Source organism: Cydia splendana, chromosome 20 (genome assembly GCF_910591565.1).
Source record: "Cydia splendana chromosome 20, ilCydSple1.2, whole genome shotgun sequence".
Classification (NCBI taxonomy): domain Eukaryota; kingdom Metazoa; phylum Arthropoda; class Insecta; order Lepidoptera; family Tortricidae; genus Cydia; species Cydia splendana.
The window spans coordinates 5586974-5602401 of record NC_085979.1 but is presented as its reverse complement, the minus strand read 5'-3'; the positions used below and the strand labels follow the sequence as shown (position 1 = coordinate 5602401).

The 15428-nt window shown below is 39.5% G+C and overlaps 2 protein-coding genes and 1 long non-coding RNA gene across 3 annotated transcripts in view; 1 reads left to right on the top strand and 2 right to left on the bottom strand.

Annotated features, from left to right (window-relative positions):
- LOC134800864 (uncharacterized) overlaps positions 1-15428 on the top strand; it is a 255606-nt gene that overhangs the window by 13022 nt on the left and 227156 nt on the right. The window lies entirely within an intron of this gene.
- On the bottom strand, positions 2828-11737 carry LOC134800624 (beta-1,3-galactosyltransferase 5-like). Its single transcript, XM_063773109.1, has 6 exons — positions 11647-11737; positions 9937-10093; positions 8219-8387; positions 5467-5686; positions 4888-5010; positions 2828-3239 (listed from the first exon to the last, which is right to left on the bottom strand). Exons 1-6 carry the CDS (start codon positions 11735-11737, stop codon positions 2953-2955), a joined length of 1047 nt encoding a protein of 348 aa, XP_063629179.1. The 3' UTR covers positions 2828-2952.
- LOC134800776 (beta-1,3-galactosyltransferase 5-like) overlaps positions 12963-15428 on the bottom strand; it is a 29489-nt gene continuing 27023 nt past the window's right edge. Inside the window, exons 6-7 of the mRNA XM_063773327.1 lie at positions 14264-14563; positions 12963-12978 (exon numbers count right to left, since the gene is read on the bottom strand). Coding sequence (XP_063629397.1) covers positions 14277-14563 — 287 coding nt within the window. The 3' untranslated portion in view covers positions 12963-12978; positions 14264-14276. The remainder of the gene's footprint in view (positions 12979-14263; positions 14564-15428) is intronic.

Genomic DNA, 15428 nt, shown 5'->3' with positions numbered 1-15428 from the left:
CATTCCGAGTGACAACGCGATAGCGACAAGACGTGGGGAGACACTCCCGACTTCGGTCGAACTCGGCTCCGTTCGGCTCAGCATTGCTCCGAGCAATTATTAGGGTTGGCACCACTTGACTTCCTTGTGCGTGCATTATAAGATAATCACTTGAATTTTGACAACCCTAAATAGCCGAAAGGGATAGTGCCATATATTAGAAAGGGATAGCATGATTCGACCCTGAACCGCTGTCAAACTTCGGGTTTGTAGGAAGTGTCCTTTCTGTACGGTAGGACTATTATTTCTTCTGTGACAAGACTGTCTGTCCCCCTTATTCATAAAACTTTACGGGCCTGATTTAGTTAAATTACGTTTTATCCCTTTCTTACAAATACATAAGTCAAAGTGACAGATAAGGACAAACGATTATTAGCTATCTAATTGAGGTTTGTAGTGCGGTATGATTAAGAGGGTGTATCTTTAGGTATGAAAAAAAAGTATACAGACAAGTTGTACATTTTCGGGTAGTTGTAACATTTATTGGTTAACCAACCAAATACAAAACCACATGGATCTGTCACTGAACGACCTGACTTCAACCTACATTATTTCATCGTGTAATGTTTTCAGCTATCCTCAACTGGCTTAAGGAGTAGGCTAGCTTGAGGGTAGATTTTGTTTACTTTTGTCTAAATACCTAAAGATACAAAGTATAGGACTAGACAGCAGTACGGATATGATGGTCATTCTTGTCTACGTGACAGCGTGATAAAACGGTATCCGTCACTTTCAATCGCGCTCTATTGAAAAGTGACGGATGTTTTGTCACGTGGATAAAGCAATCCATAATAGGCCTGCAGGATGGATAACCTTTTGGGCCACACCACACTAGCGTCTCCGGAGCGTCTGCGTCTAGCTTCGAGCAACACGGAAGGGAGGCGGCATTCGCACTATTTCCCCTCTGCCGAGGTACAAGATTAGCGCGTCAATCTAATCTAGCGCGGGTAATAAAACTAGTTGCACTTGGATTTTTCACTAGACCGAGTCCAGACGCGCGCGTGAACACTGCTGCACAAAAATGCCTGTTTGCTCGGTTTTTTGTTATAAAAAGAGATCGGGGACATCAAATTTACAAAAAGAAAGTGTTACATTTCACATGTAATATTTTTTTTACATATCATACGTTTAATTACATTCAAACACAATTATTATATTTTAGTCTCATGTAATTGTTGGATTTATCGATTTTGCTCGCTCAGTACAAATTGCGGATCGGTCGAGCGACAAATCCTACTTCAAATCTCTCAGAATACAATAACATACTTCAACGAAAATGTGTTAGTGTGCGTGTTGTGACAAGTGTCACAACACGCACACTAACACATTTTCGTTGTGACACTTGTCACTCGTCCGTACACAAAAAGAGATCGAGGTTTGCAAGATTTGTCTTTGACGTGTGTCATTTTCTATGTATTTGTGTCGTCATTACAGATTGGATTTTGTATGTAAGTGTGTGAGAAGTGCGACTGTGTGCACCTTTCCCCCCGCGAAAAATGGCAGAAAGATTTGTACGGTGAGATATCGCTTGGGCCCCTCCCTTCCGATGTGTCGGAAGCCGGTGTTGCTCGAAGGCGTCTAGTCAAATCTATGGCTTCTGCTCAACTTCTGCTCGACGCACGTTCGCGCAACTGCGCAGCGACGCCATTTTCCATAGCGCTTAGGCCCCATTCGCACGACAGCTTAAAAAGCGTTGCGTTAAAACCCGACGTTGGCGCTTTTTTACCGTTTCTAATATTTGTGTTCATATGAACGCTTAAAAATCACTTGTGAGTCGTACTGCCACGTACGCATCTCAGCAAAGCCATACTTTATTTGCTATTACGACGTATTATTTGAATATAGCTTGTATATTTCAGGAATTAGTAAGCATAAGTTGACATTTTTAAGGTGAAACTAATAATAATTTTCACGATTGATACCAAAAATTGACACTTGACAGCCAACTGACAGCAGCGCCGGCGCTTTTTTAACGCTTTTGAGAACGATACACGGAGTTCCGTATGATCAATTCAATTAACGGCCAACGCTCAACGCCGAAAATCGAACAGTGCTCGATAAAAAAGCGCCGCGCTTAAAAACCACCTTTGTGTGAATACATACCATGGTAATCCATTTGTGTCATTCAAACGCTTTTTTAACGCGCGTCGAAAAAGCTGCCGTGCGAACGGGGCTTTACTAGACGCCGACGCTCAAAAGACGCTAGTGTTGGGCGGCCTTAAAGGTCTATGGTGCTCTGTGGTCTATGACGGATTAATCCGTCTTTGGCGTTGGCCCTACGGCCTACGGGGCGAATATACGCGTCACTGGACTCAAAAAAGTTATGGTTACATTTCGATTGAGACCGCAAAAGATTACTGTTGCAGTTAAGATTCACATGATTTTGCCGCTCTCATACAATCGAAGTTAGTGGTACAATAGAAGTTTTGTAAGTACAGTCACCTGCAATAGTAAGGGGGTATCGTCTTGGTTCGTCCCATTCGTTTTTCGTCAAGTTCTTAATAGTCTTATTCTGCTTTCGTCACTCATTCTACATTCGTCACAATCGTCGGTGGCTTTCAATGTAGAATGAGTGACGAAAGCAGAATAGGACTAATTTAAGAACTTGACGAAAAACGAATGGGACGACCCAAGACGATACCCCTAAGGGCATAGCCAATCAAGGCATGCCAGGTCATAAGTACAATGCCGAACATGTCACAACGATACAACACCGATCTATCAGTGTCAAAACTGACGTTTCTTCAATCAAAAATGCATCACAATAAAAATAAAAACATCAAAAACCACATCTTATAATTGTTCGAATTGGGCCTTAAGGAAGCTAAATTTTTGTATGGACATGTGAATATCCAAGGCTTGTATGTGCTCAGTCTTCGATCGTGGATAAGAGCCGTAGGGCTCAAAAGACTACTAATACAGTAATAACCCACTAGTGAAATAACTACAAAATTGACTTTCCCCTGAACTTTGAATCTTTGACCATACTATATCCATCTCCTCAGGACTAAGACTATGTATGGAAGCGTAGTTTTTGTATGGACAAGTGAATATCCAAGGCTTGTATGGGCTCAGTCTTCGGTCGTGGGTGAGGGGGAGGCCTAGGGCTCTCTTGGCGACGAGGTACGTGAAGTAGATGTCTTCTATGTTGATGAGAGGGATGTGGAGGGCGGCGGTGAAGATCTCTTTTAGGTTTTTACCTGGAACATAAGAAAAAAAGTGTTTTTAACCTCGTAAAACTCACTATACAAAGAATTCACCTTTTAATTTGAACCTTGTTCTACAAGTAAATTGGAACGAATTTCGTTTGTTTTAAGCGGTATCCAGACGGGATGATCAAATCGACCGATTTGATCAGAAATGAAATTGGCGTCAATCTTCAATTTAATCACCAATTTTAGATTTAAGTATGGTGATATTAAAGCCCTCTAAATTGAATAAGTACCCCGGATCGAAAATACTGGCGTCACAAATTGGTATTCTTGTGTCCGCACCTCAATTTATCGGCGGTTGAATTCGGCGAGCCAAACTGGCGTTTGCGTCCGCACGTCCGATCGGGCAATTTAAATAAACAGATTGGCGAAAAATTGACTAGTCTGGATACGCTTTTAAAAAGCAATCAAACAAAAGAAATGCCACTTTATTTGGTTCATGAAAAGTTCAAATTAGATTGCATGAATATGTACATTGTAATGTACACTTAGACTCAGAATGTTAAAGTAATTAAGTATAGCATTCCGAAAATTATTGGTTAAAATGTGGTGTGTTAAAACAAGTTGATTGACATTTGAAAATCCAATAATTTCGATAAAACATTTCCGCTTACATATAAATGTGTATTTATATGTGTGTGTACCAAGAAAGCTGAAGTCAGAATCGTTCCTCTTCGTATTGTTGTAGTCTGTTTTAAAAGGCACAACAATATAGGCTTATGTTTCAGAAGGCCCCGTGCATGAACTATAGGGGCAGCATAGGAGCCGTCAGATTTTTGGCGCGAGGCGTAAATGTGTCGTTTATGCTTCCGATGTAGCCCACAAGATGGCAGAACTTACTATGCACAAGGAAACGTACCAACGAGAACGACAAATGGTAGCACTTGCTTTGGCAATGTACATGTGCACATGTTTCCGATTCAGGCCACAAGATGGCAGACCCTCCAACGCGCACGGTCCCTATAGTGAGAACCATCTCACACGTAGAATATAATTGAGAGTCACTATAATAGCCCATATATCAAGTTGGATATAGCAAAGGCGTTCGATTAGGTCTGACATCGGGATCTTTCAAATAAATTACCATCTTACGGACTGCCAGAGGAATTGTCTTGTTCAGTAAACACATACATAAAATACTAGGTGTAATAGTTTCTATAAGTTTCTGTGTAAAATTATCCTATAATATTTACTTAATAGACAGAAGCTACTTCAAAACATGAACATTAACTCTGGCGTTCCACAAGGGACAAGGGTCCTCCCAACGTTGTTTATGATAAATGATTATCTTAGTCACCTTCTTCTTCTTCCTCGCGTTATCCCGGCATTTTGCCACGGCTCATAGGAGCCTCGGGTTCGCTTGACAACTAATCCCATGATTAGGCACTAGTTTTTACGAAAGCGACTGCCATCTGACCTTCCAAGACAGAGGGAAAACTAGGCCTCATTGGGATTAGTCCGGTTTCCTCACGATGTTTTCCATCACCGAAAAGCGACTGGCAAATATCAAATGATATTTCGTACATAAGTTCCGAAAAACTCATTGGTACGAGTCTGGGTTTGACCTTGAACCGGACCTCCGGATTGAAACTCGCAAGCTCTTAGCACTAGGCCACCAGCGATTAAAGGACCTTACCATTAATAATATATCCTGGCCCGGATAGATATTCTGGTATCAAGTCTTCATTGTACAGCCACCGAGGCATGTACCACTTGGTGTACTCGTCTCTGTACGGTACTTTGTTCTCGTGCTTGTACCCTGGAATAGAAAGGGATAGCAATTTAGTAATCATAGTTCATGTTTAGTTATCTCATAATCCTTGAGAGGAAATAAAAAAAATATTAAACTGATAATTAAATCATAGTATGATGATGACTGATAATCTATCGGTTATTTTCTAGTGACCACAGCAGCAGCAATTAATTTGCAGTTTTTTAGGGTTCCGTACCCAGAGGGTTAAAACGGGATCCTATTACTAAGACATCACTATCCGTCTGTCTGTCACCAGGCTGTATCTCATGAACCGTGATAACTGATAACTAAACAGTTGAACCTTTTAAAGATGACGTATTTCTGTTGCCGCTAACAACAAATACAAAAAAAAATTTAAGTGTGGTTCCCATACAACAAACGTGATTTTTTTTGTGTAATGGTACAGAACTCTTCGTGCGCGAGTCCGACTCGCACTTGGCCTTAATAATTAAGAATCCTTACCAAACAACGCCGCACCCTTATTATCTTCCAGCACCGTTTCCAAAGTCCTAGGGTTGAGCATCACATCATCGTCAGTCTTGAACACGAACTCGGCCTGCGGACAGCGGTGGAGGGCCCACTGCAGCATCAGCGCCACCTTCAGTGTCAGGTTCTGATAGTGGTCTTGGAGCTCATGGACTATCAAGTCGCTGTGCTGTTTAGCTTCGATGTAGGCGTTTGCCTGGAACGAACAGGATGATGGGTATAGTCTGTCGATTTGTAACTGGCCCTGAGCCGCTAATCCTTTGTCTATTGTTAAGTAAAATCGCACCTATAAAAAAATAAAAAAGGGTCGTTTAATTATATACATGCGTAACAAAGGCGTAGGCTTGTGTCGGTCATGAACTAAGAACTGTTAAGAATGAAATCCCATCAAGGACCGAAAGGAACTAAATCTTTTTGAACGCTCTTAATCGGTCTTTAGGTCCTTTAGTTCAGTGGGATTGGTGAGCGCTTGACATGAGTGAAACAGAAAATAGACTGAACGAAACGGTTCACAATGACGCTGGCACGAGTGCGAACGAGAAAAAAGAGTGACAAACAGTCCTAAACCTGAAAAGTATGAAGAAAAATCAAATATTTTTTCTGTATTTTTTATATTATTTAATTATGTCTAGCTTTTTGATGTTTAATCGTCATATAGTATCGTACAACTTGAATCGTAATTCAGTTGCCAAAGATTTAGGAAAAAACTACTGTAAAATCGATTCATACATTCCCAGCTCTCAAAGACCGAACTGAACTAAAGGAACTAAAAGACCGAACTAGTTCGTTTGACCGATTGACCGAGAGCGGAGCGCTCTCTGTAGTGACCGAGCAGGCACAAGCCTACAAAGGCGCGTTATCGGAGAGCGCACCTAAACTGTTTTTTTGAGCGTTGGACTAGCGCGCGCTCAGGTGCCAATTAGAATAATTAAGACCCTTTTTTGCAGGTTAGCACGTGCGGGTTTACTTAACAATATACAAAGGATCGACAGACCCATGTCCATCAATCCATGTGTGTTGGGAACTTTTACACTAGGATAGTCGTGATTTTAAGACGAACAATTCAAGCTTGGGATTGTAAATAATAATGTAGGTACTGTACCGTAGCTGTAAGAAGGATGCGTAAACTGTAGGGACGAGCTTTAATTTAATTTAATTTAGCCATTTAATTCCAATAGAAAACTATACATCATGCATGATTCATTATAAAAAAAGCCTTAATTTATACTATTTACATTTTTCAGTAAATTAATGTAATTATGCTCTAATTTTATGCAACTATATTATTTTATAATATTTTTTTGCGATTATAATATATTATATGTACATTTATTATCTTATTGAAATATTTATAAATTTATATTGCGATAATAATAATTTAATTTCTAATGGATGTCCATTTATAGGCCTCCATACTATGCCATAATTCTCGATCCGTGGCGGCTCGGGTCCATGTGACGCCGGCCACGGCCTGAATGTCGTCTCTCCAGCGGCGTCTTGGGCGGCCGGGCGGGCAGCGGCTGTCTCTAGGGTACCAGTGGAGTGTAGGGAGCTGGTAACTCTCTATTTATTGGCGCGAAATCAATGCCAAGTTTAAGTTACTGACGAGCACGGTATTTATACGGTATATATAGCATGATAATAAAATATCTCTTTGATATTTGCCAGTCGCTTTTCGGTGAAGGAAAACATCGTGAGGAAACCGGACTAATCCCAATAAGGCCTAATAGTTTACCCTCTGTGTTGGAAGGTCAGATGGCAGTCGCTTTCGTAAAAACTAGTGCCTACGTCAATTCTTGGGATTAATTGTCAAGCGGACCCCAGGCTCTCATGAGCCGTGGCAAAATGCCGGGATAACGCGAGGAAGAAGAAGAATAAAATACCTCTCGCCGTACAGGGATTTTATGATTTTTTTGACAATGACACTCTCTAAGGCCGATCGTTTGTCCTAGATCCCAGGTATCATCTCTTAAGTCGATCGATCTTCAAATCTACACATATTTCTGGCGGGAGATTGCGCAGGCTAAGACAACTGGCATAAACTTAATCTGTGTCGGAACCAAAGAATATAATACTCACTTATTAACTCACATTTATAGACGGGTGATAGACGGGTCTAACGCGAATTTTATTCAATTACCTTGATTTACCGACGTTTCGACACAGGTCACAGGTTTCACTGGTCGTGGTCGCGGCTGACTAATATGTGAGTTAATATGTGTTCAAAACCCGAAAGTTTAAAATATTACATAATACTCACTGTCGGAACTGTCGGAAGCAAAGACTCGTTTTTAACAAGCTTGTATTAGGTCGACCTGTATGTAACTAACTAGGTAATGGAATCTAAGGTAACTAATTTAACCATCTTCCAAGGATCGTAGCATCATGAAAATTGGCAGCTGTATGTAGTTCTGATGACAATACAATAATATGGTACTGTCGAACTGATCTGATGATAGAGACAGGAGGTGGCCATAGGAACTCTGTGATGAAACAACGCAACCTAATTGTGTTAGGGGTTTTTAGAATTGTCTCGATGAGTATTAGTTGTCTGTCGTAAGAAAAGTACAGTCAGCGATAAAAGCTTGTACCAAAAATGTTTTTTTGCCAAAAACTTATTATTTTGTGGTGAGTGAAAGTGTTTCATAATATCAAACGACGTTATTGTCACGATCTTCATCACGGAACTTTTCCATAGGAGAAATTCTTGGAATACACAAATACTCACTATTCGATCATCATCCTGGGTAAGACCAAGGAAGAAATACGTTTCCTGGTGCTTCCCCCAAGTATTTCTGATGACGTCACGGTGACGATAGTGGGAGGGCGTGCTGGTCACTAGAACGAGGACCGGGACCTTTTTCTGGCAGACTGATGATGGTTCAATGAGGAGGTTTCTGGATAAAGGAGAAGATTTGTGACGTTTTCAAGCAAAAGGTACCAGTTTGTCGCTTACCATAAGGACGAAATTTGCTTGTGTCTTATACGAATGCTGTCAGAGCGTCCTTATGGCAAGCGACAGTGTGGTTCCTTTTACTTGAGAACGACACATTTATATATAAAGAGATTCCACAATCATTATCGTTACCGTTGACGGTTGGAAAAATATTGACAGGATGGAAGACTAATAAAATATACAGAAAAAAAAAGATTTATTTACAAATAAACTCAAGTCCATTCTATTAAAAAAATCATACTATACCATCGAAGAATTTATGCAGCACGATCTACGATTGAAAACAAAGTTCATATACTTAGATAGTACCTAATAAATATGTAAGGTGTATTCGGGTATTACCGAATGTCGGATAATTCCGAAATTCAGATGAAAATCACCCTTAATTCCATCATAATAAAAGTCTCTTTCGGAATTATCCGACAGTTTTCGACATTCGGAATTACCCGAGTAAACCTTAGTAATAATATAAGTTAACGTTAAGTTAAAAGTCTATTTTTTCTGTACTAAATATTATATTAAGTTAATGTCATATTATTATTATTATATGTTATATTATATTAGTGTTATATTTAGTTTTAAAGATAATTGCCATACCCTACCAGGACCCTGCAGGGTGCCATGCGACCCTTTTCGATTGTAACATCTATTGTATTATACCATGGTTTGTAATAAAATAAACGATATTATACTATACTATTTCGAGAAACACTGAGAAAAGTTTAGATGGTCAAGCAAATCTTGTCAGTAGAAAAAGGCGCGAAATTCAAATTTTCTATGAGACTATATCCCTTCGCGCCTACATTTTTCAAATTTACCGCCTTTTTCTACTAAGAAGACCTGCTTGACCATCTATAGAATTCCATTATGGTTATAAATATCTGTTTAGTTCTTTTGAATTTTTGACCGACTAAAATAGTGGGGATTCTCAATTTGTCGGAATTCTCTTTTCTCTTTCTTTTTCTATGTATATCCTCATTATTTCCTCCGACCTTTCTCTTTTTGTTTACACGCCTTACGGAAGCGCATAGTGACAACTAGAGTTAGACCAAGAAAAGTGTTATTTTAAACGTCAAACTTCTTTGAAATTATGACCTATAAATAACACTTGCACCGCGTGGGCTATCAAAATCGCTGCAAACTTTTCTTGGTCTGACTTTACCACTTAATTGGATTGATTAAGAACGATCGGACCGGTATTCCGATGCGTCGCAAGTTGGAGTCTCACACAAAGCGGCGAATTTTTACATTTTTTTCTTTAATTGTAGTTTGTCAAAGGACTGTCTCATTTCGATCATAGACAGAGAGAATCATACTATCTTTGTCTTACACTAGTACTAGCACCCAAAAGAAAAGGATGAGTATAGTTTTCCTGGTTCTTACTGACTGATAAATTGGTTTGACCAACTATAAAAATTACCTTTTTCTTGATAAAAATTAGTTCATGTAAAATCTCTGGTGTCGCTCAGGGCACTAATCTAGGTACGCACATGTTGTCCAAATAATGAATCAAACTCCTATTAGCCCGCAAATGGTGAAGATTCTGGTCTTGTGGGGTCTGCGCTTGGCCCACCGCATAACTGAGCTGCCAGGACACGCAGAAAACAGGCAGTGTGGCGAGCACGCAGAGAAGGCCTTTGCGCCTTGCTGAAACATGTTCATGAAATTATCATAATCATAAAAATAAGTGCATTCCCGTTGCCAGGGAGGTTTTGGGATTATACTGAGCAACTTTTACTATGGGACCAACCCCGAAATCGCGAAAAAATAATTTACCCTCCCATAGAAAATGGACTAGCCAAAATTAACGAAACAGCCAAAATTTTTTCGCGATTTTAGGGCTGATCCCATAGTAAAAGTTGCTCAGTATAATCCCAAAACCTCCCTGGCTGGGAATGCACTTATTTTTTGGCCACTCTGTATAAAAACTGATGGAGCACAATTACCCATTATGGAGCAAAGTAAATTCTTTTTTAGTAGAGATTTATTTATTCTGTTCACGAATGTTCTGGAACGAATATTTTTTGTATTAAGTAACTTAACTGTGATCATTTAGATCACATAAGGTAAACGTCCCAATTAGCGACAGCGTCGTATTCATTAGGGACAGTGACTAGCACTCGGACATCTACCTTATCAATTTATTATAGGTAAACAAATGCATTTCGTACTTAACCTAAAATCACAGAATAAAGAATAGTACTACCGTACAGAAAGGAAACTTCCTACAAAACCGAAGTTTGACAGCGGTTCAGGGTCGAATCATGCTGTCCTTTTCTAATATATGGCACTATCCCTTTCGGCTATTTAGGGTTGTCAAAAATCAAGTGATTATCTTATCTGTGGTCGTGCACGCAAAAGGAAGGCAAGTGGTGCCAACCCTAATAATTGCTCGGAGCAATGATGAGCCGAGCGGAGCCGAGTTTGACCGAAGTCAGAAGTTTCGCACCCCTGCTAAAATTAAGCATACCGACTCTATATTTTGCCACCCACCTATGAATTTGCATATCCGCCTCCGTCTCGTATTTATAAAATACGACTGCCTTTCAAAAAAACACCTCGTAAACATCATTTTTCCAACATTTTCACTTTAGTCACGACACTATAACCTTAAAGGTAACACTTAATACTTATAATTCACATTTATATTCATCGAATAAATGAAATGACAAATGGAAAGAATTTAAAATGACACCAATGGATCTTTCTTTTCTTTAACTTTGATGAAGGAGGTTAGAACCTCAACAGAAAAGTTTATACCAAGGAGTCCAATAATAAATTAATAATAATAATAAATAACTGGCGCAAACCTGTGGTACTAAGTACTGCGGATCGCAAGGCGGCATGGGAGAGTAAGGTGCTACAGGGGCGGTTCTACAAGGCCCTCACGGGACCCGACGTGGACCTGCTCGCGTCGGTGAACTGGTCACGATTCGGGGACCGAGGGTTTTGCCTGTGCAATTGCGGACGAAGTGATGATGATGAACAACTATCGGAAATTTATCCTGTCCTGAAGGACGGTACGGTCGACATTTGTCGGGCATGCCGCCGTCCCGGAGAGTCACTCAGGCATATCATTTGCGGTTGTTCTCATCTTGCTAACGGCGATGCACAGACATAATCTCGTAGCCAGGATTATTCACCAGCTGCTCTTCTATACGGCTTTGTGGACCGCGAAGTACCGTACTACAAGTACTTACCTGCGCTTGCTCTCGAGAATGGTCGTGCCACGCTATATTGAGATCGATCTATCATCACTGACAGGACTATTGTAGCCAATAAGCCTGACATCGTGATAATAGATCGATCGCAACGTCGGGCCGTGCTCGTTGACATCACCATCCCCCATGATGAGAATCTCGTGAAAGCCGAGAAGGACAAGTCCAGTAAGTACCTAGACTTGGCTCACGAGATACCCGCCATGTGGGATGTTGATTCGACGATCATTGTCCCGATAGTCGTTTCAGCAGTTTCAGTGAACGGTCTAATAGCGAAGAGTCTCGACCAATATCTTGAGACTCTCGCTAGGTGGTTGGATCAAGAGTCCGCCGAGCGGATAGTCCGGCCTCTCTCTGCGGCCCTGACCACCGGTAGCTTGGGCCCTGCCCCGCTGCTGGCGGCACCCTAGGTTAGGTTTTTTATAATGTGTTTATATGTATTTTTTATTGTTTTTGATGTGTTTTTGTATTTTACTTTTATATTCATGTTATAAAGAACCTAACTTATGAAGAAAAATTAATAAATAATAAATAATAATGCTTGCTTAATAATTAATTATAAAAGATGAATAAACGAATGAGATTCGTAATTAACTACGAACGAAGAAAAAGTACTCGATTACAAAAACAGAAAATAGTTCTTCTTTGATAATTAATTATGAAACAGCGAAAAATAATTCCACTTATGTAGCCAATTACGAAATCGTAATTATTGGTCACACCGCTACTACATGGTGTCAAATGTGTGTAATTTTTTACTTTATCTGTTAATTGTGACATATTGCGGAAAAGTGCATGATCATCTCATACTCATTTAATATTAATGTGACAACGTAAATAAAACAAAACGTTTATTTATAAATATTTATTCTTTCATCCTCCTACACAACATTGCCACCTCTAGGAATTGCCCTCTTACATGTTGGGCATTGGGCATAGCCAATCGAGGCATGCCAGAGTGAACCATGTTCGACGTCTTGCCTCTCTGTCACACTTGTAAATCCGTATGTAAGAGTGACAGGGAGGCAACACGTCGAACGTGGTTCACGGGAGGCCCTCTGGCATGCCTTGATTGGCTATGCCCAATGCCTCACACATCATCAGGTCATACAATGCCGAACATGTCACAGCGATACGATCTGTCAGTGTCAAAACTGACGTTTCTTCAATCAAAAATACATCACAATAAAAATAAAAAATAAAAAATCTAATTGTTCGAATTGGGCCTTAAGGAAGCTAGATTTTTGTATGGACAAGTGAATATCCAAGGCTTGTATGGGTCTCAGTCTTCGATCGTGGATAAGAGCCCTAGGGCTCAAAAAGATTACGGCTTATTATTAACCGGGCAACTAAAATATTAAACAGGAACTTTCATTGGGGATAATTATAATAATATAATTTGGCTATGCATTAATATTTTAGCGCCATAAAATATAGTAGCCTCAAATATAAGCAACATATTATTAAAAAACCTGGCAGCAAAATCAAGCCACCGAAAAAAATTATAGGGAACTTAATAAAGTGATAGGTTGGCGACTAAAATAATAAATTGGCAACTAATATTGTAAAGCGATCATAAAATTTAGTTGTCATCTAATTGTTCACACCTAAGTAAACAACTATAGTCATAACTGAGCATGCCGTTTCAGCTAGGTAGTATTTTAACAGAAAAGCAGTTAAATTCACTTTTTACACAAAACACCTCAATAGTTATTTGTTTTACAAGGGGGCAAAGTCGTTGTTTAACCGCTCGTGCTACTATTGATACCCGAGCAAGCGAAAGATTCCAAAATTGAACCACGAGCGTTGCGAGGGTTTCAAAGCACGAGGGTTAAACAACAACTTTGCCCCCGAGTGAAACACAAAATTTTTCACCACAAAAACTCGAAGCAAATATGAAATGTAAAATATCAAACTCAAACCAAATCAAATCCAAATGAATGTTATTAAATATTTATAATCCAACATCATCATTTAAAAGTCAATTCTACCAGCAAACATAAGAAAACAACTCAAAATTTGCATTTGATTACTTTGCCTCACATGTGAATAAAATGCAACTTTGCTATCAGTTTTTGAAGTGCAAAGTAAGCCTTTCCGGGCTGGTGTGGTGAAAATTAATTTACCAATACGTAATGGTCAGTATACTTATAGTCGAAATTTCTAATCATGAAACGCCTAATGGCCATTATACCATTACATCTTTAAATTTTTATTTACTAATTTCAATAGTTACCACTGTGTTCTGCTAGAGTCAACAGATAGGTGCGACGACGAGCAAAGCGAGGAGGAGCGTGTTAGGTTGACCGTGTAATGACCAAACAAAATATTTTAAAAGAACTTCATTTTTGAATTAATAGATAGCCGTTTTCTTTTTTAAATGTGCTTCATAAATGGTCTCCAATATAATAATTAAGTTGCCAAATAAATACTTGGTACCTGCCTAAAAATAATCATAAGCTGTAACGGCATTAAAATACAACTCATTTTGATATATTTTAAGGCTCCGGTTTTGTTGCCAAACTATTAAGTAATTTTAGTACCCATTTCTATTTTTTAAACTTCCCAAATTCGATTAATTAGTTGACCGGTTAAATACGTGCCAAAGATTACTAATACAGTAATAATTCACTAGTGAAATAAGTACAAAATTTACTTTCCGCTAAACTTTGAATCTTCGACCATACAATATCCATCTCCTCAGGACTAAGACTGTGAATGGAAGCGTAGTTTTTGTACGGGCAAGTAAATATCCAAGGTTTGTATGGGCTCAGTCTTCGGTCATGGGTGAGGGGGAGCCCTAGGGCTCTCTTGGCGACGAGGTACGTGAAGTAGACGTCTTCCATGTTGATGAGGGGGATGTGGAGGGCGGCGGTGAAGATCTCTTTTAAGTTTTTACCTGGAACATAAGAAAAAAAGTGTTTTTAAAGTAATTAAGTATGGGTTTTGGTAGCATTTCGAAAATTATTGGTTTTCATGTGGTACCTATGTTAAGACAAGTTGATTGACATTTGAAAATCCAATAATTTCGATAAAACATTTCTTAATTCTTAAGTATTTTTAATGATTTTATATAGACAAATATAATAAACCTATACGTAAAAGCTAGCCATGTCAAATCCTGAACTTTAATTACATCCCAAGTAGGGCTTCCAAATACCGGACTTCTTTCAATACCGGTATTAATACCGAAACTGTCTTCATCAATACCGGGATCCCGGGATCCCGGTATTGACTATGAATCGCTTAAAAAATTTGAGGTTTATTAAAAAAAGGCTCACTGTAACACCAGATATGTATGTCCTTAGCTTAGGATATTAAACAATAATCGCCATCTGCAATAATTATCATTTCACCCTCCAGGTTGGCAATCATGCGCGACTTTAAAGAGCCATTAGCACTGAAACTGGTTTATAACGCCTTGGTTAGAAGTAAGTTGGAGGGATCGTCGGTCGTGTGGCACCCACACGAGTCAACATATGCCTTGTTACTCGAAAAGGTTCAAAAAGCTTTTTTAAGATTCTTGTACAAGAAATTGTACGGGTATTACCCGTTTCTGTACCCAACCAAATACTTGTTAGGGACCCTCGGTTATAACTCGTTAGAGGTCAGGCGAAACTTTTCTTTATTGACTACGGCTTTGCGGGTCCTGCGCGGCGAGTCAGACTGCCCAGAGGTGGTCTGCCGTCTGGTACGACTGTTTGTCCCTGACGTTCCCAGGATAGCTCTCAGACCCCGCCGACGCGACTTATTGGCAGTGCCGG